Here is a 24,946-nt window from a genome sequence, read left to right as displayed (position 1 = left end):
AGTGCGGAAGTGTGGTTTATGTGATTTTGGGAATGACAGTATGAAGATAAAGTAAAATTAAAAAAAAAGAGGCGACGGAAACGTTGCCCGGGAGAAACTAGTCTCCGTGTTATTTTATAATTGTACACATTATCGGCGACTTTCGTTATTATCATTATTATTATTATTATCAAAGTAACCAGTATTTGACTTCTTCCTTTCCGCCTTCCTTTCGGTGGGCGTGGCCTCGGTGTCCCTGTGGGCGGGGCCGGAACATAAAACTCCTCCTTCCGGCAGAAGGGAGACACGTGTGCGCCAACAGGCGGAGCTCCGCCTACGATCCGCGCTTGTTATGAAATCAGACGGTGGGTGTGACGACGGGGCTTCTCTCCGCTCTCAGGCTGTGAATATCGGTAAATAATCTTGTCATTATCCCCCCCCCCCCCTTTTTTTATCTATACGTTCAGACAAGTTTGATTTTTTATAGCCTTGACCCCATCTTACCGTAGGTTAGTATGTGTGTAACGACAAACGACGTTTGCGGCTCCTTTGTTATAAAATACATGAAGTCATGTGATGGGAGTCGGGACACCGCGTTCCCTCCGAACTGGTTTACCGAACGCAGATCCCCAGTCAAGCCGATCGTCTCCTGCCCTGCGATTAACATTTAAATAGTATTTTATTCTACTATTGGCCCCCAGATCATCTGCCACTTCACACGGGGGATGGGGGAGGGGGTTCCCCGTCTTTATCTGTTCAAATTGTTCGTTTCGATGCGATTCTTCCCTATTGGTAATTATATAAAAGTATCCGCTGATAAAATAATATTAATATATGGGCACATTTTTTGTAATTTCCTTAAATGTCGGGTGTTAACTAAAAGTTTTATCAGCTTTCTTATTATACTATACTACAAATTCGCTGTAAACATCTGACCAAGTATTCATCCAATTCATGGCTGATTTTTCCCCCTCTGACACGAACCAGACCCTCGTGGACCCTGTTTGTTATCCCACACAGACACACAAGGAGAAGTTTGTCCTTGACATCGAAATGCCCTTCCTTCTGAGTGTCGGCTGGATCATTGTCACTGATCTGACCCTTCAAAATATACATAAATAAACAAAAACAAAATACACACATATTCCTGATAACTAAAATGACAAATGGTTGGAGGATCTGTCGGGTCTTTTGGAGGAAGGTAGAGTGAATTCAGCTTAGATACATTTTGTTGTTTATTTGACCTTATGGTGTAGGATTTGGAAACTAGTTGAAATCTATTGTTTAGTTTGAGTTGGCCCCTGGTGGACTGAAGTTGAACTACATGTAATTTATTTTAATAAGGCTGGGGGTGCTATCCTTACTGATAGGTGTTTTGCTGCTTTTGCAGACCTCCTAAGATGCTCCGTGTCACCACTGCCTCCCTCTGCACCTATTGCCAGAGGATGCGACTGTTCCGTCCGCTGCCCGCTGCAGGCGCCTCCTTCTCCACCTCCACCTTGCCCAGTAAAAGACTGGAGAACCAGCACACAGTGGACTCGCTGTACGAACTCTCGGTGGATATCAGGAAAGTGCGCAAGTTAAAGGGCTGGGTTCTGTCCGAGAGCCCGGTGTACGTGGCTGAGATGGCCAGTCTGTTGCGAGACATGGGTGCTGACACGGCAGCCATCGCCCGCATCCTGGAGACCCACCCTGAGGCCGTCCTGTGTCGACCGGAGGACGTGGAGGCCCAGCGGGACCTCTGGGTGTCAGTGTGTCCCGACAAGCGTGAGCTGATGAGCATCATCGAGAAGTTCCCCGCCTCCTTCTTCACACTGAATCACCACAGCAACCAGCGGGCCAACATCCTCTACCTCCAGAGCCTGAGACTGAACAAACGAATCATTGGAAAGCTGATGGCGAGCTCCCCACAGAGCTTTAGCCGCCCTGTGGAGAAGAACCAGCAGGTAATCCACACGCTGAGGGAGACCTACCTGGACCTGGGAGGGGACGAGGGGAACCTCCAGATCTGGCTGCAGAAGCTCCTCAGCCAGAACCCCTACATCCTGCACCAACCGGCTGAAGCCTGGAGGGACAGTCTGAGCTACCTGAGGGAGCAGGGCTTCACCACAGTGGAGCTCCTCCAGCTGGTTTCAAGCCTGCAGGGCTCCATTGCAGAGCTGCAGCCAGACACCATGCACCAGGCACTAGCTTACCTGGAGCAGGCACTGGGCTGCTCCAGAGAAGAGGTTAAGCAGGTGGCGATCTGCTGCCCAGCTGTGCTGTACTACACCCTGCCCATCCTGATCGGGCGCTTCCAGGGGCTGATGGACGCCGGGCTGAGCAGGGAGCAGGTGAAGGAGTCACCAAACATCTTGGAGCTCACCACGCAGATCGTGCTGTACCGCATACAGAAGCTGGCATCCCATGGGTATGAAGTGCGCTGCGGCAGCCTGGATGTAATCGTGGGAACCAAGAAGGACTTCGAGCTGAGCTGCAGGAAGCTGCAACTGCCCCGCCAGAGGCCACTATTTAATCCTGTGGCCCCGCTCAGATCTGTCGAGGAATGACTACAATAAGTGTGTAGCGGCAGTTTGGAAATTGCAGCAATATTTGTTGCTCCAAAGCCAGTGTTAGGACACTGAGGCGCAAAGAAAAAAAAATTCTAGGGCTCCTTTCTCTAAACCACTGTGGCTCATTTGATATTTTCCTATATTTGGTAAATTACCAAGTACTGTAAGAAATGCAATGTCAAAGAGTATATGTATCATTACAGTGGTGATTTACGAAAATAAGTATTTGCATCTGTTTCAGAAACCTATTAAATCCCCCTCCATCTACCAGCAGAATTAAGCACTACATGACATTTATATTTGACGCATAGACGTTTGCCTTATGCAGAAGTCAGTTTAAAAAGTGCTCTTTTGTCAGCTGGATGTGCTTTAAGAGGGTTTCTTCAGCTGACATTGTTGAAACTGACTAAAGTGAACAAACACCAACAATAAATATTAAAATGAACAAAATCAGTACTTTGGTGTCAGCTGATTATTATGACATGTATCAATCGCTGTCGACCTATCAGGAGATTTGGGGGCAACAGCAATTTATTATTCTGGTATGTCAGTGCGAAAGACTGATACTAAAATTTAGCAGTATGTGGAAATGTTTATTTCCCTCAATGTCACATATGAATAACTGAAAATCATGAACTTGTTTTTGAAAGGCCTTTTAAGTCCTAGGTTTGTATGTTTGTTTTTTTAAATTGACCTTTAGGTCGGAGTTTGATCCGCAATAACTAGTTGGAATTCAGTTCAACCCAGTAGTACATTAAAAAAACGAATTAGGATAGTTAAATGTGGTAGAAAATAACTAAAAATGACATTAGAATTGAGATGGGCAATTCCCTTCTTTAAAAAAGTTATTTACTTGAAAATGAACTCTATTTGTGATTGTTAGAAAAAGAAAACCTTCAGAAAATGTATTGAATGAAATTTGCCTACAGGCTTTTGGGGAGAAAAGAGGAAATAAATGCCAAACTGAAATGATAAAACACCAGAAGAGCCTTGTGACCTTAGGGCCTTGGGTCAGAACCAGGGCAATTATTTAACAGTAAACTATCAGGACAGACGTTCCGATGAGAATCTAGGTTAGAGTACTTTCCTCCAAAGAACAGACTGAAACCATTTGTATATTTGACCCAGTTTTAATCAAACAAGCACGTTCAGCAAGGACCAAGAAGCAGGTGGTGAAAAAGCTGTTTTTTTTTCTTCCTGTGGTACATTTACTGGAGATTAAACAACAGGGGTGGGGGGTGGGAGGGACGGGACACCATGATATGAACCTGCATTCCTTTCACTTAAAAAAAAAAAAAATGAAGAAAACAATGAGGATGAGAACTAGACAGAATGTTGCTTCTAATGGTGAAAGAAACAATGGATGGGCTGCAGAGGAAGGAGCAGAGCGCTGAAAACAGGAGGACTGGAGGCTGTACAACACAAAGGCTTTCTCACCTTTTTCCCTCTTGGAATGGACAGTCGATAACCACTTTTAATTTTTATTGAAGTAGTTTTTTTTTCAAAAAAGAAACATCCATTCACATATGATTTATCATATCAAAAATATATCAATGGGTCTATGGCTACACAAAGAGAAAACACAAAATACTCATATGTACAAGTTGTATGTGAGCTGAAATTAGCAAATTCATTATATACATAGAATGTGTTTGTCTTGTATGAATTGTTTTTGTCCTGGCAGATATCAGCCCAGAGACGCAGCGACCCGGCCGGTGGCGCCGTGCTGAGAACATATAGTCCTGCAATTCAAGTGACGTGATACATATATTGAATGAGACTGGGATGCCCCCCTTCCGACAACATGTTCATGCGACAAAAGCAGCTACTCAGCAACAAGACAAAAGTCCAAGAATCCTTTTTGTGTTGGCGTTCATATGATATGCCTGCTGGCGGGTCTGTGGAGATGACTGAGGAGGAGAGACGACAGCTTTAGGACTTAGTACTTTTTTTTGTGTGTAATTATTTTCAATATACTGCTCAGCTGATTTTCATATCAATATGCTACCCCCAAATCCTTGAAGATAATCAAGTGAATTCACTGAAGAAATAAATTACAATTGACATCATTTCCACAAATCACAGCATCTCGAGTAAATGTGTTGCCCAGACATTGTTTTGTACTTGGTCAAGATTTTAGATTTTGACAGATTTGGAAAGCAAAACATATTTAGATGATAATTCAGATGATTTTTTATCCTTCCTTATAGAAAAAAAAAATATAGCTTCAAGATAAGAGGGGACGTTTTCTGCCTACCTTTTTAATGGCTGCTGTGCCTTTGTACTTTTGAGCCTTTTGCATTTCCAGAGTCCTCGCTGTGACGTTTGCCGCTGATTTGAGTGCTGGAGTGATGCTCAGGCCCTGAAAGCACAGCATTAGCTCTAAACAGAGTCTGGAATACACAGTTTCATTTTGCAGATACCTAACGAGCAAAACAAAGAAAAGGAATGGAGATGTTTGATCAGAAACATTATTCTTCCTGCAGTTCTGCCTTTTTTGCAGTGTATCAATGGGACAGTTGGGAAAAGTAGAAATAACATTTTTAGCACTTAATGGCAGATATACAGTAAGAAAGGAAAATAATCTAATAGATGAAAATGTAATTGAAAGGATTTTATTGTTAACTTATTTTAAACTTCAACTTTGTAAATATCAAATTTTTGATCAGAAATTACGACTTTATACGTGGAAAAAATAACCAATTTTGGTTGTGTAATTTATTTTTCCACATTTCATGGGCATCATAGTCATGGCGTTTTCATGTTTCTGCCCAGGACTACTTGTCTGAAGACTCTTTAAAAAAGAAAGAATTAGAAGATGCTGGGGAGAAAGGCGAGGAGGGCCAGACAGTCTTGGTGTTCGCTTGCTGAAAGAATCAGTGGCTGTTTCATTATTTCATTACCAGACTTTGGTGCTCGTTCGTTTAAACACCAACCTTTCTGAGCAACAGGGCTGGGAATCTGTTGGGCGCCAGGGGTGTAACTCATCATGCTTGGGGGGGCTGGGTATCCTGGGGGAGTAAAATATCACACTTTTGAGACACAGGAATGAAAGGCACCCGTTTAGACCTGGAATTAATATCCAAAAACACACAGATGGATAACATTTGTACTTGAGTTTCACGTTCACATTATTTTCAGTGAAAAGTATTGAATTAATAATTAAAATATGAAATGATTAATTTACATCAGGTCAAATTGACTTCGACCACAAAGACCCCAGCCTCAGCTGTTTGGCTGAGTAAAGGCGTCATGGGCATTAAGCAATAGTGTACTCAAGAGCAAGACAGTTATTCCATGAGGAGGATGGGAGGGTCCTCACCCTGCTGATGGGAGCCAACTCCACTCTGTGTCTCCCCCTGCAGGTACATCATGACACCACTCTGCCAGTCACCCTGGGAAGGACCTGGTATTTGATAGCCTGGGGGAGAAAGAGAGAGAGAGGGGATTAAAATAAAATACAAAAAATAAGGAAAAAAAAATCCCGACCCAACAACAGCCTCCAACTTTTCTGAATTGTAGGCCAGGAGATTTAGAGGGAGAGATTGACAGGAAGGTGCCTTACCATCTGGATTGGCAGGATCACGTGAGGCTTCAACAGAGAATCCCATTGAATCCGTGGGTATTTTGCTGTTCCCGCTACCATTCGAGGTGGAGGGGACTGTGGCCAGCAGACCTGAGGACACACCAGGCAGGGGGTCCATACCATTATCATTTTACATTTTCTTTTTTCAAACCTTCGTCTGTTCTTATAGGCCATTTTTAGAGGAAGACCTTAATCATGAACTCGGTGCAATGTTCTAATATGCAATTCCATTTTCAGACGCTATTCTTGTCCTCTGGCCAAACCTAATAGGGACAAGTTCCATCTGGCAACTTTGATGTCATCTACCGTAATCTACTTAATATAGTCAACCTTATTTAATCTTCAGTGCGCTATTTTTGACAACAGAAATAAGTGACTCAGGTTAATGTTGGTGGTCTATCCTCTTGACAGTAAGACACGTTTGCCAAGTTTGAGAAACAACTTTTTTTCATATATTGTCTGGACTACCTGAAAAAATGCAGATGACCCAGATTTCAACTGCCACTGAATGTGACTTGAATGCTTTTCCAAGGTTTCTTATCGAGATTTATTTAATTCAGGTCAAATATCTTGTTCATTCTGGGCCACAATTTATTATCACTGAACAAAAAAAATTGTATTTGGTATAAAAGGATTATTAAGCCTTGAGACAATTGTTGGCTTTTTCAATATTTGCCTTTATGGTAAAAAAAAATTAGCAGAGGCAAGTATATAGAGAAAAATCTAATTTCTTAACCTGATTCACTATCTCAGTGCTTTGCGTTGATTCTAACTGGGTTTTGATTGTCCAACATGATCCCAGTAGTTGCTGCTTTAATGTCCCACCATAATTTCTGTGGATGAGTCTACTAGAAAACGTTTGAGTGCGTACCTAGGCCCCTGTAGCAGGAGAGCTGCTGATAGATCTGTTTCATCCGCTCGATGTTGAGGCGGCTGGCTTCAGCATGATGCACCATGGGTTTGGGATAGTGCACTCCAATGATACACTTGGCTGCCTTTTGCACGTTCTCGGGGGCGTTCCAGGGGTCATAGATATACTTGGCAGGAAATCCTCTGAGGATGGGCAAATACCGCCTGACAGAAGATTTACAGGCTTAGACAGGCTGGTAGAGTTTACTTCTAGAACACACTAACACCCAAAACTCATATCTGGTGTGCTGGAATCAGCCAGTGGTATTTTTTTGAATATGCAGTACTGTTGAATAATTACCATACTTCCCCAACACACACACATACCTGAGCTGCTTAAGTGTACTGAAATGATCAATGTAAGATGCTGCAGTATGCACAGGAAGTTGGAACTCACCGTATGTAATCCCCATTTGGGTCGGTACGTCGGCCAAACCCTACAGGACAGTAGCAGTGGAAGAACTGCTGGAAGAAGGAGCTACAGGAGAGCCACATCCAGCTGCCAGCGTTCACACTCCAGTCCGCATCCAGCAGCAGCTCCTCAAAGACCTGCGCACAGAGAACATATTCTCAGATACCGGCGATGACAGTTTCCATGCTCCTCTCATTGCCTTCCATGCTGACCTTCATGCCCTCCTCCCAGCTGATCCACAGGTCTCCTCGAGTCAGAAAACAGGCCACGGCATGTCTGGCCAGGTGGTGGATCCAGCCCTCTTGTCGTAGCTGAGTCATTATGGCGTCAATCCAAGGGAAGCCAGTCCGGCCTTCTGCCCACTTGGCTAGTGCCTCAGGGTTGCGGTCCCAGGGGATCTGGACACAGATAGGGTTGCTCTCCATCTTGTCAAAGCAGGGGTTGTTGGTGGCTGCTGTGTAGAAGAACTCGCGCCACAGCAGCTGGCCATACAGAGAGAGTGGAGGGGAGCTGTTCTTCTTCACCTGAGGACACAGGACATACTGTTCAGATAAAGGTCAGTATAAACATATAATGATTATATTAATAATTTAGGCATTAAAATGGAACTGTGGCTGGGGCCAATGGGCTACTGTTGATATTTAAGTCACACGTTTATCAAAGGCAACAGGATTTTTTCTGTGCTGATAGTGGTTGATGGAAAATTTTCTAGAAGTCCATGGCACAACAAGAATAAATTCCAGACAATTAAGACACATTTTAATTCCTTTTCTAGGGGTAATTCTAATCATTTCAACATTTTCCTGTAAAATTTCAATGATGGTCACTAGATGGATTCCATTGGATGACTAATCAACAATGAAGTGAAGTTGGTGAGGGAAAAAAAAAACTGAATATTAGATTCAAACACCCATGAAAATAAATTTTCCTTTTTAACGGAAAATGATTGACAACTTCAACTTGATGTAGAACGCAAAATAATGTATCACACATCCATGATACAGTGCCACAGTCAGATGAGGTAATTGTTTCGTCATAAGGCAGTGAACTGACCAGAATCTCCTGGGTGAAGCCATTAACACAGTTCATAAACTTGACATTTTTGCACTTCATTTTATTAATGTGGCAGACTCAAATAGAGTATCAGTGTGGCATGCAGAGACGGGCATTGGCAACTTACACTGCTAATGTACGAGACCGCATCCGGGGGGAATCCCCATGCTGTCATATGATTACATTTAACAGGAGCCTGTGTTTAAACTGGGTTGTTTCATAACTCCGGGAGCCTTCCAGGCAAATCCACTCAACTCCATGAACGACTATAACTGAGAGTAATTAGCTTAATAATTGCTTCATCAGACTGATGACAACAAACACTGGAACACATGAGAGAAGGAGGGAAGGCACTGAGAACTCTAGTGGCTCATTAGCCTTCTTACACAATAAATTAGGAATCATTAATTGCTCGAACTTCGCAGTGATTTACCTCCTCCCAGCCAGTTCAACTTGGTACTGTCATGGAACTAACACTTAATTCCATCTTTCTGTACTTACAATCTTTTTTTTTTTTTTTTTCCCAACAGATTTAGGCAAATTTGCAAGTACATACATTGCCTTGTTTATTTTTATTTTTAACCAATATTTCAGTTGATTTGTTGCTAATGAATTTTAAAAGATGGTTTTAATATCTTTGTAACAAAAAGGAATATTCTACATGAAGATAATAAATCTAAGTTTCTGGTTAATTTTCAGGAATTATTTCTCTCTGCTGTTTAATTTTTTTCAGATTTTTTTCAAAATCTCATTCTCCTTGTGTTATTGATGAGACAAAAAAAACCTTTTCAGTATATTTCGTGATTTCTTGGACTTGAGGGAACCCTGTGGTGAATTCAAGTCTGACTGAAATTTCCAGAAATGTGTTCATTCATGGTTAAAAATCCAGTCCATTTGCTCTGTCTATCAGTCAGTACCTTCCTGTAGAGGTCGGTCAGTTTGAAGTAGAAGAGCCGGCAGGAGAGGCAGCCGAAGCGAAGGTAGGGGCTCAGACCTGTGGGGCTGGCAAGAAGCGAGTTGGAGTTCATCCTGGGACGCTCAAAGTTGGCAACCCAGGCCTGGGGAGGCACAGACACAGGACAAGATGTTTGACAGGACCACAGGTAGTGCAGGCATCTTTTATCTGCTCTAGGCTGTCGCGGGTAAAAAGATTAATTTAAGGGGAAAAACTTTGTTTATGGTCCATTGCACATATAGTTGATGGTAGGGTAATTGACCAAAGTCAGAATAAGAAAGGAAATAGTAAGAAACAGGAACAGTACATAAAAAAGGCCAACAAATAATAAAACACAAGACATAATTAAATGGTATGAAAAGTAGCATTTTAGCATTAAAATTTTTCTTTACTTATCACTGATTTTTTTTATGTTTAATTATTTGTTACTTATTTTTTAGTAATTTGCCACGTTTTTATATCATTTATATGCTGTTATTAGTCATTGTGACTAGTTACTTGAGATGTATAGTTTTGCTGTTAATGCCAGTATGCAGCCAGCAAAGTACTTGTAAAACTCCCAAAAACTACTGTGACAATGTTTACAAGCTGACAGGCAACAGGAGATGCTGGAGATTCATATTAATGGATCAAAAGCAAATTCAAAGTTTTGGCTCGACGTAATGCATGAAACACTTGAATGATGGTTTAAATCAATGATATTCTGTATGCAAAAAGTAGTTCCAAAGTAAAAACCAAAGGAATGCCTCTGTCGAGATGCCCAAAGGGTAAAGGGGTGTCTGTGAAGCACAGTAATGCTACGCTTGTCAGGCTTTCAAGGGAGGATGAACTGAGTTCAAGGTCAGCTTATGACATGATTTTATTTTTACAGGAGCCATACATAGCTATTCTAGTGCAGTCCCAGAATAAAAATATACACATGAATAATAGCTTAAACAGGTATCTTAATAAAGAACAGTAAAGCTGCTGAGAGGCAGGACAAAAGCTGTAATGTCAAGGAGCTACTATATTCAGCTATATGTAGAGGAATATTTTGCTCAGGAGAAATGTTTGCTGGCTTTATTTACATTTGCAATATCTGTTTTTGGTTTTTATTGGATTTGACAGTTCGATGGCAGGGGGCACCTGAGGTTATTCAAGGAACGTCAGGTACTGGCATGCACCTTGGAACTTCTGTTTTGTGAGAGTAAGGGGGTTGGTAGGAAGATAATTTTTCTATTTGGTCTGCTTCACTTACTTGTTTTGAAATGTAAACCACAAGAAAGAGACCACTTATAGGACAGTAGACTTTCTTTTGTCTGAGTAAAGCACATCCCCATACTGCACAAGTAAACAAGTTCAATACATGTTTTGGAAGTGGTGCTTCTGATGTTATTTTCCTGACCTTCCTCTCCAGGTGTCTCTCCAGTCGAGTCAGGGCCTCAGTCTCTCCTCCTGGCCAGACAGCTGAAGACAAACCTTCAGTATCAAAACCTGCAATACCAGAAAAAAAGGGGAATTACCATTGAGAGATCGGCTGTTTTCATTTTCCCATTAGATTCTGCAGGAAAGAAGATAATGCTTTGGTTTCTTGGTATATTTATGTAACAGCAATCTCATCAGATGACAGACAGACGTAAAACACATATGGAGACCACTGTGTCTTACCCAGCTCCTCAAGGGAGGGGACCCCAAACTTGTCATCGTGGTCTTCAGACAGGGGCGTTGTGCACTTCCCCATGATGTCCCCCGTTATGAAGTCTGCAGGGACCTCCACTGCATCCATCCGGCTGATGAGGGTCTGGAACCTCTTGTATGTGAGGGGGGACTGACCTCCATTCAACTCTATGATCCTGTGGGGAAAGAACAAGCGGAAATGGAAGTTTAGGGAGCAACAGATGCTATGATGGGTGCCAAAAGGCCTGGAAACATATTGATGAAGACATGGTCAATCTATGACAAAACACAAGATTTACTAAACCACAAAAACAGACAGATTTTTTTTTGAACATCTGTACAACAGATTTGATTAATATGAAAAATGCCACAAAAATTGAGTCACCATTTAATCAACTGAAGCATATTTATTCAGCAAGAAATTTTATATTAGCCAGTCCCTGGGTCTAATAATGACTTGATCACATACATGTGCAAAAAGGGTATATGAAGTATGACAGATACACCCTACTAATTTTTGAAAGGTGAAATTATCACGAAAACCAGAGCATTGACTTACTTGTCCAGGTCATAGAGCGTGTGGGAGATGCGAACTATCACCTCAACTCCCGCTTCAGACGCCAGCTTCTTAATAGCTGCATCTCGCTCCTTTCCAAAGGGCTCCGAGTCGTATTCGTATGACAGGCGAGAAATCTTCCACTCCTGGAGAAACACAGAGAAGGGTGAAGGCGGTTGAGAGAGTGAAATAGACAGAGGGAGATCTGGCTGCAGATTGTTGGTGAAGTGAGACAAACGTGTTACCTTGAAAAGTCTGGGAAACACATCAGTGGGTTGTCCTCTGATCACAAACAGACGAGAGTTGATCTTTCGAAGGCTGGAGTCCAAGTCCTCGAGACTCTGCAGTAAGAATCTGGAGGTTCAAGAATTGAATTCATGAATAAAGACACAAAAAATATTTTCAAAACTGGTTCAAATGACAGTTTTTCTAGTTCAGGTCTCAGATTTTAAATCATATGAAAAATACAGGGAAAGATCATTTTGAGTGATTCATTCATTTTGAGTTTAATGGTAAGTTCAAAAAACTGATGTACTAGATACAGATTGAATGTGCTCAGACATCATCAAAAATATGAATATGAAACATGAATTGAAAAATATAATAAAAATTAAATGAAATGAAATATATAAAATAACATTTTATTTTTATAAAATAAAAATAATAAATAACTAAAAAAAAAATCACTTCAGTGACCTGCCAGATTAATGTTATTAGATTAGTTTTGAAGCTTTTAAATGAATGTATCAAGCTCATATAGGACATATTTCAAAATAATAAAAAATTCAAAATAATTTAAGCGTTTTGTCTGTCTTCTGATTTTTTGATAGCTATGAGGGCTGGGGGGAAAAAAGTCTATCTAAATATTACAACCATGACCAAATCCCACTTTTTTCAAGATTTAAATGAGAAGTTTGAAAATATGGAGTTTGTTATATAATTTACTAAGGCAAGTTAAAAAGCAGAACCAGTTGTCTTCAGAGCCTGAAGAAGACAAATGTCTGTTTCAGCTCTGCAACTACATCCACAATTTGTAATTATAGGCTGGTGTAATTATATGGAAATTGTTTTCCCTAAAACTTTATTTACTCATTCACTGATGAGACACCAGATAAATAACAGCTAAAGTAGGGCACCATTTTCCGAATTCCCTGAAGCACATTTCATAAAAGTAATTACAATTACAATGGGAGATTCATTGTGGACCTGCATTAGCTTCTGTTTACCTAACACAGAGAATGTACACATGACATTTGACCTTTTAAGTGTTTCAGCTTTCTGTTAACGGTTTACATAGTAAAAATGGAAAGCGAGCACAAGGAGTGGGAGTACTTTGGCATTACATTGTATGAAACTGAATTAAAAAAAAAAATTGGGGGCAGGATTTAGTCAGAGCTCTTCAAAACATCGAGCCTGTGCTGTTCCTCTGATAGACTCACCCGATCCTATCCATCCTGGTCACATTGCTGGTCTCACCACTGTCTTGTACACCTTTCCTCTCATTCTGGCTGATAGTCTATTGCATAGTATTCCTGACACTTTTCTCCATCCACTCCAACCCGCTTAAACCCGTCTCTTCACCTCTTTTCCACACTCTTTGTTGCTCTGGACTGTTGACCCCAAGTACCTGAAATCCTCCAACTTCTTGATCTCCGCTCCCTGTAGCCTCACCGTTCCACCTGAGTTCCTCTCATTCACACAAATATATTGTCTTGTTGCGACTAACTTTCATTCCTCTCCTTTCCAGTGCATACCTCCATATCTCTTGATTATCCTCAAACCGTTCTCTGCTCTCTCTACGGATCACAATCTGCCATCTGTTATCTGCAAACATCATGGTCCATGGAGATTCCCGTCTAACCTCATCTGTCAGCCTGTCCATCACCATTGCGAAAAAGAAGGGACTCAGAGCTGATCCCTGATGGAGTCCCACCTCCCCCTTGAACTTCTCTGTTACCTCTATAGCACACCGCATCACTACCTCACAGCTAGCATACATGTCCTGCAGCAGTCTAACATACTTCCCTGCTACTCCAGATTTCCTAATACAATACCAGAGCTCCGCTCTTGGCACCCTGTCATATGCTTTTTCTAGGTCTACAAAAACACAATGCAGGTCCCACTGGCCTTCTCTGTGCTTCTCTATTAGCATTCTCAAAACAAATACTGCATCTGTAGTATTCTTTCTAGGCATGAAACCATACTGCTGTTCACAAAAGCTGACTTCTGCTCTTGCAATCTTCTGTACCAAAACCAATATTCTTTTGATTATAGATCTGAATAGTTTGATGTCTCTATAATCCCACTGGCCAAAAACATTGGTAAGAAGTTCTAATTTGACATTTTAAGGTTTGTTTAATATTTCTATTTGATTTACCTCCTGTTGACAACCATCCTTGATAGTGCCTTTCTTGTGTTAAACAACAAAAACACAATGTCTTTGAATCTTTAAATATTAGCTATTGTTAATAACCTGACTTTTTTTTAAGAACAAAATTGAAGAATTGAATTGAAGAATAAACTGATGTCTGGCACAGCAGGTTGTTAAGAGACATTAAACTATGTAATGCACGGAAAGTCATTGCGATACAGAATTGTTGTTATTGATCAATTATCAGCCAATTCAGATTTCAGCTTCATCTTCTCATGTCCAATTTTTTACTACCTTCGGACAAAGCGTTTACCGCTATTGTCTGCATTAATATTATTCAGACAGCTTATGAGTAATCACCCATCATCACTACATGCTCTCTGTGTCACATTAACATACATGAAGCATTGGACTTTTCCAAGAAAGTTAATGGAAAACATTTCACTGTCATTTTTAAACCAGCAGCAGAATCAGTGTGGTTTGTTAGACCTGAACCTTGGTTGGACTATCAATTGAAAATAAGGTTTTACTGTCTGGAAAGAGAAGATGCACTTAAACATCTTGAAAATGAGTTTAGTTTTCACTTATGTGGACAACATCTCAGTATTCAGAAGACATACATATTCAGGCAATGCAGCAGTAATGTGGTGCTTCTCCCCCCATTGCTATAGTTACCAAAGTTCGTAGGTGGAAGTATCCACAATCACAGACATGAGAGCCAACAAACTGCCATGAGTTAACTTCCTTTAAACCAGCAGATATTCCATTTATTAACAACAATGCAGCGTATGTATCAAATAATTTCCTCTCACTCAGCAAATCTCCTTCGAAAAAATCTCAATTCCTAATTGTCCCTTTGCTGGACAGGAAATATGGATCCTTTGACAGCTTTGGTTCATGGACAACAGAGCAATGAATTTTTGTTTTCCAGTGAAATAGGAACATGATAAGAATACGGAAATCAAATATTGCATTATGGAATTTGCAGGTCACAAATTCTTTTCATCACCAATCAGCTATAGCTCGAGCAGAAAGGAAGCAAGGCCGAAGCTTCTCGTAATGTACACTGCTCAAAAAAATAAAGGGAACACTTAAAAAACACATCCTAGATCTAAATGAATGAAATATTCTTATGAAATACTTTGCTCTTTACACAGTTTAATGTGCTGACAACAAAATCACACAAAAATGATCAATGGAAATCAATTGTATCAACCCATGGAGGTCTGGATAAGAATCACACTCAAAATTAAAGTGTAAAAACAAACTCCAGGCTGATCCAACTTTGATTTAATGACCTTAAAACAAGTCAAAATGAATCTGTGTTGCTTCCTGAGTGGACACTATGATTTCACAGAAGTGTGACTGACTTGGAGTTACATTGTGTTGTTCAAGTGTTCCCTTTATTTTTTTGAGCAGTATATTTTATTTCTACAAAAGGTGAAAGGTCAAGATGGAGATGCACTGAGTTGCACTCTGCCCCTTTGTTTTGTCATGTCTAACTCTTAATTGAGATTGACATTGATGGATAAGAATAGCAAACACACCAAGTTTCTTATGTTTGATTACTTTTTAGCTTGGGATCTTAATAATTTTGACAGAATGATGACGTGATGGAGTCAAGGATTTTTTATAGTGTTTTTTTGTATAAAGATCTACAACTAGATGAGACCTAAGAATTTTACAGCCTGGGGGTCACAGAATATGAACAACAAAACTACATTTTCTAGTCATGGCATCTGGGCTTGAATTTCTTCACTTGAAGATGTTTTACCCCTCATCTCAGAGGCTTCTTTAGTTTTAATGACCTGTTGGGTGTTTCCCAATATAACTGCCTGAGTTTTGGATGGGTCTAGGTTATGGTGGCTCGCTATGTAAATGGAAGAGTTGATTTGCAGAAACTATGGGGGTTGTAATGCTAACGCAGGTCTAGTCTGTTGGGGACAAAGGGATAACTTTTGACAAGGATTCACCATGACCTGGATGACTGAAAACCTCCACAGACAATGACAAACTACATTCCATTCATTTTACCAAGTGTGTTGCTTTTCTGTTATCATTGGTTCAGTCCACCGATGTCAATCAGGTTTCTCATATGGCCCCTTGTAATAATTAATTGCCCACCCCTGAACTAGACTGTCAATCATTTGCATATCTACTGTTTTTTTATTTTTTGGGCAAATTTTTCTAAAAATACACCTGCTTTCAAAGTTAATGATAAAATATGAGAAAATAATACCTTACAAATACAAGGAAACGTCTAAAAGCTAGCAGAACAGCTCCCCTCAATAATGCAACAAACCACTTAGCAAAATTAAACTACAACTATTCCTATTCTGTATGTGGTTAAACAAACCTAAGCATAAATTATGATATATATTGTCGAGGGGTTGCTGAGTGAAGTGATACTCAGTTTTGACCACATCACATGGCTCTAACTGTCTGCTTTTAATTATATTCTAAGGACACTCCTTCCTACCACTTGTATAAACAAGACTTATGTAGATCACAGTTATCCTCATGATCTCCCCTCACTGTGGCAAAGGTGTTTTTGTGATCATGGACCACCCAGCACAATTCAGCTCCATGGACAGGAATGCAAAATGGTTGTAGGATGGGGGCGAGATTAGAGCTCACAGAACTCCTCACTGGAGATAATTGGGGTCTCTTTCAGCAGCAGAACTAGGTCAAAAAGGCGAACGGGGTGGCCTTTTTTTTTTTTTTTTTTGTTAACACACTGACCTAAATGCTCCATGTGTATAGATGTTGGACAGGGATGGTTTGGAGATTTTTCCAATTATACATCACTGAATTGACATTGCTTGCTGTATGAAGATTTCCAGATACTCTAGAAAAACTGTTACGCACGAAGCTCAAACCGTCACCAGCAGCACAGAACATGAGCCTTGAAGAAGCTGCAGGCATCTGCGATCTTTTCCCATACTACTATACAAAATCAAGCACTAACACCCAGAGTACACAAAACACACATTTTGACATCCAGCTCAATATTACTATGATTAATACTATTTTGATTATTATCATCATTAGTATTATCATAAGTAAGCAGAATGCTTCATTTCGGTGCCTCTTGTAAACCAGTTAAAATCTGACCTTTTTAATATTCAACCCTCAAATATTTACAAATACTTAAGACAAGCAGTCTTATGGTTAGTTTTGAGCAGAAGTTTGATTGTTTTGCTTGAATGTTAGGGTTATATCGCGATCATTTTTAGGACTGCCTGACTAATTATATGTGATCCTGTCTGATTGTCATTTTAACAATCAATAACAAGTCTACTTCGAGCATTTTTCCCACAACACTGAGGAAAGGAAAAGAGGAAAACCATGATGTTGATTCGTTAAAATTACAATATTTAATAGTCTTTGGTTTCTGTTTGAAATAAATCACTGGACATTTATTTCAATTTTTTAAATTACTAACAGTAAAGAAAGCTTAAAGCACTAGACAAAGAGATTAAGGTATTTTTTTTTAAATGCATTCCTTTCTCTCTTGTGGGACTAGTGAAGAATTATCCATGAGAAATCAAGTTATGGAGCTTGAGTCTATAAAAGATTTTTCCTTTCCTTCTCTTGCCTTCATATGTAATGCCACTGGTGTCAAAGATGAAGAGCTCTCCATGTGAGTCAGTGTGCATGAAAACTGAAATGAAGAGAATGAATGGGGGTACAAGTAGTGATCTACAAGCAGTGCCTCTGTCACCCTGGGCTGCTCTTACATAAGGTGGATACTTCATAACAGGCATGCTTTTAACTCCAGACACTGCTCTGCTCCTCCGGTGATGGCATGGGGAGCACACAGTGAACCACGACCCCAGGAAAGGAAACAAAAACATGCAGGAAGACATTTGGACTAAGCTGAAAGAAAAAATAACCCCACTAAGGTGCAACTTCATTCCAGCCTTAGCAATTTAAGTTGAAATTGTTAACAATAAAACAAGGATACAACCTAGTTTGTGACACACCGTTGAATCTAACTTTGTAAAACCATTTGTAGAACCATCAGGTAAAACCTGCCACATGACTTGTGGCTATAGTAAGCCACTGACTGAGTAGATTTTTTTTTAAACTGTTATGTGTCTGTGTAACTTAACTGCCAAACTGTTTTCAGGTTGTTGACACAATAAATACATGAAACAAGTCTTAAATCTCTTTACTGCCTGGTAACTACACGGACGGCAAGGAACCCATTTAACAGTCCAAGTATTATCTTTGTCACATGAGCCTGCAAAGCTTTGTGTCAAACTAATGTCTTTCACTCTAATAGGCACTCAGACATTCTAGTTAAGGAAACAAAAGTTATGTAAAAACATGAGCATTTTATGATTTATTTACTTTTTACAAGAAAAATAGTGCTGAATTATTGACAAAATATTGAGTAGGGGCTCTGGAAACACAACAGGGATATGACTAGGTTCCGTTCACAAGCAAGTTCCACTGCCAACAGACATGCCACAGAGCTGAATACAGTATGATTTTCTTGGCTTCAGCAAATATCAGGTAAGTAGGGCTAGGTTATACTGGAGGGTGTGTAGAGTGGCCAGTATTTTCAGAAATCCCGAGAGTACTTTCAGGGTGGGGCATTGGGGGTAAATAAATGCTACTAAATAATACTTCCCGACCATTACACATTGTCTCGTTTTTTTTTTTCCCCATTTGTGTCCTCATTTTTGGACAAACATAGCCGATTACCAAAGGAGACTGCCGATGAATCCATAGCCACCCTCGAGTTTTCATGGTATTCAATCTTAGATTGTATCTGATCAAAATCAATATATGGGCCAACTATCCATGAGATTTACTCTGTATACTCTAGATCACTATTATTATTATTGTTAACAGTACTTCCAGGATGCCCAGCGAGGCTCATCACTGCTGAGGGAGTAAATTAAAATTGATGTGCTTGCACCTGCTTTTCCCCCTTTCTTGTCACACTTTGTTTACCGAAACTGCATGCGTGACACTAACTTAACTTCTTCAATGTAAAATGTCTTAAACGTAAAAAATGAAGTAACTTCATGAATTAAAAAGCATTATTTTGCCGAAGGACAAAAACTAGTTCTCATAAACACATTCTGGCAATAAGTTCAGTCTAGCAAGGACTACGGCTCTTCCAAATACTGTTTAGTAAGTAAACTCTTAAAGACATAACAGACAGAAAAACCTTCTTTGAACGAAGCAATGAAGGATTTTAAAGCAAACTGAAACTACGTCAACCGACAAGTCATATGTACACATTTGAAATGCTTTAGAAGCATGATACTAATGATTTTGGACAAGTGTAAGACATAATATACTGTTCTTTTGAGTTTGCTGATATATTTCTTTAACATTAACCTAAAAGCTAGACAGCCCTTTATTCAATAAGGAAACTATAGTGCAATTTACTTGAAAAAAAAACCAAACATGATCAGTGAGATATTGCTATGAAAGGAAGCAAAAATGTAAACTTTGAGATCTTATTGAGTGGCTATAAAATTTATAGGCCAGGGAAAACTCCATCACAAAAATGTAAAGTAAATTAGACAATACAAATAATTCAGAAACTACTTTCAACGAATGAAAACGAGCTGACTACCTAAACAAAACGATTATTAACTTAGTTATCATCAAAACATAAAGCTAGTTAATATTAAGCAAGTTCTCAAAATCAGAGTGATATTAAATTGAAATAATTGCTATTTACCTGAAATAAGAAGTATCCCAAAATAGTCACGAACTGGCCAAAGCGGCTAGAACTTGCCCTTTAGTGTAGCAGGAGATGAATATCATCCCAATACAACAGAACCGAAATATTTACTCAGAATTAGCGAGGCAGTCAAGAAATCGGAAAATTCTCGTGATGATTGTTTTTCAAGCCACGTCGTTAAGCCCAGGGGCACTTCACTTTTAACACGATTTATGTTATTATATATCTATGTTATTATATATTTACAGACATAACTTTTCACCACCTGCTGACCGTCAACCCATCTTTTATATGCATTGAGGGAACCCAAGCTAAAGCAGTGCTCCTATGGCCGCATTAGCATGTAGCCGGGTGTCGCTCACCTCCACCTGTTGATTCCTACGTTCGAGGATCCGGCAAACCAGGGGTCGAGGATGTAGACACAGCGAACGGTGTCGGCTCCGAGCAGAGATTCCTTGAGCGACGGGTTGTCGTGGAGCCGCAAGCCCTTCCTGAACCAGTGGATCGTATTAATGACCATTACTCAACTGGACGAGTCCTTTTTTGATTTCCTTTTTTCCCAAAATGTAAAATAAGTGTTGAAGTGCTTTATCCAGATCACTGACAGCGTTGAAATCGGTCTTCAGGAAGGTGTACAAAAACAAGAAAAAAAAGGCCTCCAGGGAATCAAAAGTTGTTTTTTTTTTTTTTTGACCACTATTAGGGCGTACGGCGCTTAGTAGCCCCGTGAAAAGTCCAAAAATATTGAAGTTAGCCTTGTTCTAACATAACATTTTCCATAATGTCGAAGAATTTTGCAGCCGTTGGCAGCTGAACCATCTGGCCAGGAGACCGCGCGCGCACTTGGTCAACGTGACGAACTAAGTATGCGGGCTTTAGGACCTAGATGCCTCAGCTAACACTGGCCCGTCTCGTTGTATAACTTGTTTTTCTGAATGTGAAGTAAAATGCGTATAAAATATGAATATGGTCTTTTCAACTAAAACGAGATGACAATCTTACACCCTGTTAACATTATTGAAGCAATGTTTAATGCGAGACGAGATTACTATCTTGGATGAAGAGCCGGGCAGCACAATACGCCTTAGCGAGACCGGCTGCTCCCCGCCGTGAATACAGCTAAAGCTGGTTATATAAATGCAGTTTTCTGACAACGTTTTAACTAGAATTTACGCCGCTACCTTTACGCAAATAAACACTTAGCTGCTATACTACGCCCTCGTTTCCGTTCGTCGTGTCTCCTCCGCCGCCGGCAGGTGTTTTGAAGTGGCAATTTGTGTAAAATATCCCCCCCTTCGAACGTCCACGAATGGCTGCTCGCTCTCCCCGCCGCACCTACACTCGCGGACGCGCCCACTACCAATAGTGCGCATGCTCGCAGCTCCCTGATTGGTCCCGGTGGCAGAATGCGTGAACCAGCGTGGTCACGTTTCTACAGCGTGCTTGTTCTTCTCTATAACAGGAGAGGCATGTTTGATTAACTTACCGCCTTGAAACAAACTGTGACCTAGTTGGGTGGACCGAATGGCATCAAGATATTTATTCACGATCGTCTCAACTTTTTATTTTTATTACTTGAGCTATAGATAGAAGCGTTTATACTCGACCATCTTTTGAAAGTAATTACACAATCGTTTGCATAATCTTTATTGGCATAGAAATTTCAAATACCCTGGGAAGATATTGATGATGTGTGAAATTGTGACAAATCAATGAAATACATTTCTTTACCATAACAGACCCGGATCACCACCGGTAGTGTGGATCGTGTGACACGATCAACAATTAAATAGAACGAGATTAATCTATTTATCCATCGGTTTATCAAACGTTTTGCTACTTGTATGTCAATCAAAGAGGGTGAGAAAGTGTGGTTAAGTCATTAAAACAATGTTACAAAAATAAAAAGGAACACTTTCTCACTTTAGTTTTGTACACAAGAACAAGTGTAAATTGCCATTTGTGAGTAGACATACTTATAACTGTTATCTACTGCTGATGTTATATTTCAAAAACGAGGCTATAATTTTTTATCGAAACATCAGTGTCACTAAAACAAATGCGTCACAATAGTTTCTTACATAAATAGGTTTGCAATTATGTAAGGCATGAAATGCTGCCTGAGACATCGGCTGCTGTACCGCAATTTAACCGCAAGAGATCACTAGAACATCGTATTCCTATGTGTCTTCCATATAAAACTCAAGCAGGTCAATATAATACAGCAATATATTATGGCTTTATGAAAATCGAAAAAATAAAATGAATATGGCTACCTGAGCAGCCACATCAGGCTGAAAAAACTCTCAAAACAAATTTTACAAAATTTAAAATCATGTGGTACCTACTGAAGATTATGAGTTGGACTAAAAATGCTAACCTTGAAAAAAATTAAATCAACCAAGAATACATGACTACACAGAATGCCTAAGAAAGCACAGCCATGCAATGCATTTGATCTGCTGGCAACACTAACGATGTATCATCTTGATGTAGAAAATCATGATCATTTTTCCTGTTACCAGGCAACGAGGCTTAATAAATAACCGAAGCTGTGGAGGACTACAGTGCTCATGGAGAAAGGAGCTGACAGCTGCCCACCTCCGCCACACTCACCTGAGTTAGTCAGCAAGATGTGCTGCATTGCATCAGGAGCTGCTGACACTATGCTGAGGATGAGCTCACTTTGTGTCACACAATGAAGACACGGATGGACTCCTGTGATTGGTTTAGTTACAGAGAAAAAAAAACATAACATTATGACATGCAGAGTGAATTTTTATGGGATATATATATCAAATTTCCTGTTCAGGGTATGGATCATTATGTGTTGGACACACACAAAAAATAAATAACTCCTCCCTTAGCTTCATTTGACTTCTCTTTAAGGGATGTGATTTTATGCAGATCTTTCTGTTTTTTTCAGGGTGATTTTTAAAGGTGAAAGATAATTTTCTCAGGACATTTTCTAACATTAATGAAGCACATATATCTTTATTTACTTGAAAGATTACTACCAACCTTCAATTTATGTCCAGTACGCGTACGGACATATTGACTAATGTATTTTTGGATGATGGTGCGATAGTTGTTTTTTTTTCCTAAATACCCAAGGGTTAGGCCTTCTTTCTATTTTTTCCTTTTTTCCTAGCTAATTTTCAGATTTCAGTTTTGTAAAATGTCATTTTCATTTTTTATTGTCATATATTTCAAGGTATTTCCACTCGGAGGTTTTTAGGCAATTATTTAGGTGAATTCACAAGGTTTTGGTTGTTTTGTTAACAATTTTCCAATGTTTATTTATTTATCTCATTATTTTTGTATGTTTTTGAAACATACAAAAATTCTCTGACATAAATTCTCTGACATCTTAAAGCATTTTTGAAATTGATCTGACAATGGACCACAATTCGTTTATATTAAAAACAGTTCTCTGAAAATATTTTTATTTAGTGTACATTAATATATTCCCATGCATTACATCAGGTTATGGAAAATTCTGTTTTCTTTCATTGTTTTCATTGTTTTCTCTCTTATCAGTGATCAATATCACTCTATCTTACAACTAAATAGTATCTAAAAATTGGATTTATCTTGACAAGTTTTCCCTTATTTCCAAAGGGACCAGAAGCAAATTTTCTCTGTCTTAAAACAAGATAAATACGACTCTTTGCTTTTCAGCGAAGACGTCAAGATGCCATCAGGATGTGCATACATCAGGTGTGCCATCTTCCCCTTCAGCAGTCTTGTTACTGGCGTGAGTGGCATCCAGCCATGTTAAGAAAATATCAAGGATGCCTGGCGTAATGGGCAGCGTGGACAGATGGTGGGCTCCAGCTCCAACGTTTCAAGAAGTCCAAGCAGAAGGGATGAATCATCAGTCCACCAAATGTTCCCCTCCGCAGCTTCCCTTCTCCAGCAGAGACATTGCGAGGGCCGATGAGGCTGAGGTGGTGCCGTCAGTTTTTTAGAAAGCTACACCCCAGCAATGTCACTAACAAAGGCCAGAGCGGCTCAGGTCATACAACCGGAGCTGGCTGAATCCCCCACTCATCCAGAGGCCAAACTGAGGCAGCCTCGAAGTTCTGAATCGGTGCAGCTTATACTTTGAGTAGTAATGAGACCAAAGTATGAAAAATGTTCTCAAGAAATAGGAATCTAAATTAATTGTTGTTATGCCTAGACAGAGGGAAATTTTGATAGGTAGCTTATGGGTTCAAAAGGTACAATAATAAGAATAAGGCACAATACCTCAATAACACACACCACACTGCAACAGGTGAACCAAACAGGCAAAGCTATAATAAGACATAAAAAATAGCAGCATGAATTGGGGTTGTAGTCCCTCAAATCCTCATTTAAAGAAACATTTTGCTGACACTTTTTAAGAAAACTGAACACGTCCAGTTGCTACAACAATGCTGATGCTGCTCCAAACTTTTATTGATATTTACCTGGTAGATGTATTGCTTCTTTTTTGATTTTATGCTAACTTACAGGTTTTTTTCCCGTCTTTGTTGTTGTTCTTAGGTGTTGTAAAATGATGTTTATCACATGGTAATTTGCATATTTGCTGATTTTTTTATTTATGATAATTCATATATATTTTTGCAATATTTTAATTATGAATTATGCAATATTTTTGATTTCTGGTTTTGTTTTGCTGTATTTTCTGACTTTATGGTCACCTCTTGTTGATTGTCAGATATTTTTTGGTCTGGTTTTACTTTTTTCATGGGGTTACATAATTTTGCTCAGACATGGTGAATTTTCGGCTGATACTTCTTCCATATTATATCGTTTTTCATGTTTTTCATACTTGAGCTCTTCCTTGAATATTTTTGTTTTTTTCTCACATTTTATGAAGGCTCAAATCAAGTTGCAGAATTATGTTGCATTATATGGAAGCATATACATTATAGGCGTCTGCACACTCTTAGTTTCACTTACTTCGCCATTGGATGCAATCATTTGATTCAATCGGGATTTTAAAAAATATATTGAAATTGGTGATTTCCCCTACTTTTCATGTACAAGGTAGATTCCAACTACCTTGAAATGTAGTTGAGTAAAAGAATGACACCAATAATGTGTCTAGTATGCATATTCATAGTCTCAAGTATGTTTGGCCCCTCCTCACTGTTTTACAGTTCACCGCGTATTAGTACCAGCATCTTCCCGGGCGAAGACAAAAATCGATAGGCCGG

At 39.6% G+C, this 24,946-nt stretch overlaps 2 protein-coding genes across 3 annotated transcripts; one reads left to right on the top strand and one right to left on the bottom strand.

Moving 5' to 3' along the window:
* Nucleotides 1-279: 279 nt before the first annotated feature.
* On the top strand, nt 280-2,987 carry LOC147233966 (transcription termination factor 2, mitochondrial-like). The gene is made up of 2 exons (XM_086146640.1): nt 280-392; nt 1,370-2,987. Exon 2 carries the CDS (start codon nt 1,380-1,382, stop codon nt 2,526-2,528), a length of 1,149 nt encoding a protein of 382 aa, XP_086002766.1. The 5' UTR covers nt 280-392; nt 1,370-1,379; the 3' UTR covers nt 2,529-2,987.
* Nucleotides 2,988-3,712: 725 nt separating this feature from the next.
* Nucleotides 3,713-20,400, bottom strand: LOC147233965 (cryptochrome-1-like). Of its 2 annotated transcripts, none has more exons than XM_086146638.1 (14): nt 20,102-20,400; nt 11,904-12,012; nt 11,662-11,804; nt 11,094-11,278; nt 10,831-10,919; nt 9,409-9,549; nt 7,651-7,962; nt 7,424-7,575; nt 6,989-7,191; nt 6,097-6,207; nt 5,854-5,952; nt 5,468-5,542; nt 4,789-4,893; nt 3,713-4,441 (listed from the first exon to the last, which is right to left on the bottom strand). In XM_086146638.1, exons 1-13 carry the CDS (start codon nt 20,257-20,259, stop codon nt 4,793-4,795), a joined length of 1,878 nt encoding a protein of 625 aa, XP_086002764.1. In that variant the 5' UTR covers nt 20,260-20,400; the 3' UTR covers nt 3,713-4,441; nt 4,789-4,792. The 2 variants fall into 2 exon arrangements, with proteins under 2 accessions (XP_086002764.1, XP_086002765.1); XM_086146639.1 differs by having other exon boundaries at nt 4,300-4,441; nt 6,989-7,170.
* Between the last annotated feature and the right edge of the window lie 4,546 nt (nt 20,401-24,946).

The sequence above is a fragment of the Fistularia commersonii genome, chromosome 5 (genome assembly GCF_037954325.1).
Source record: "Fistularia commersonii isolate RoL2024-O1a breed Wild chromosome 5, RoL_Fcom_v1.0, whole genome shotgun sequence".
Classification (NCBI taxonomy): domain Eukaryota; kingdom Metazoa; phylum Chordata; class Actinopteri; order Syngnathiformes; family Fistulariidae; genus Fistularia; species Fistularia commersonii.
Note: the sequence above shows the minus strand (reverse complement) of the source record. Positions and strands in the feature narration are given on the sequence as shown.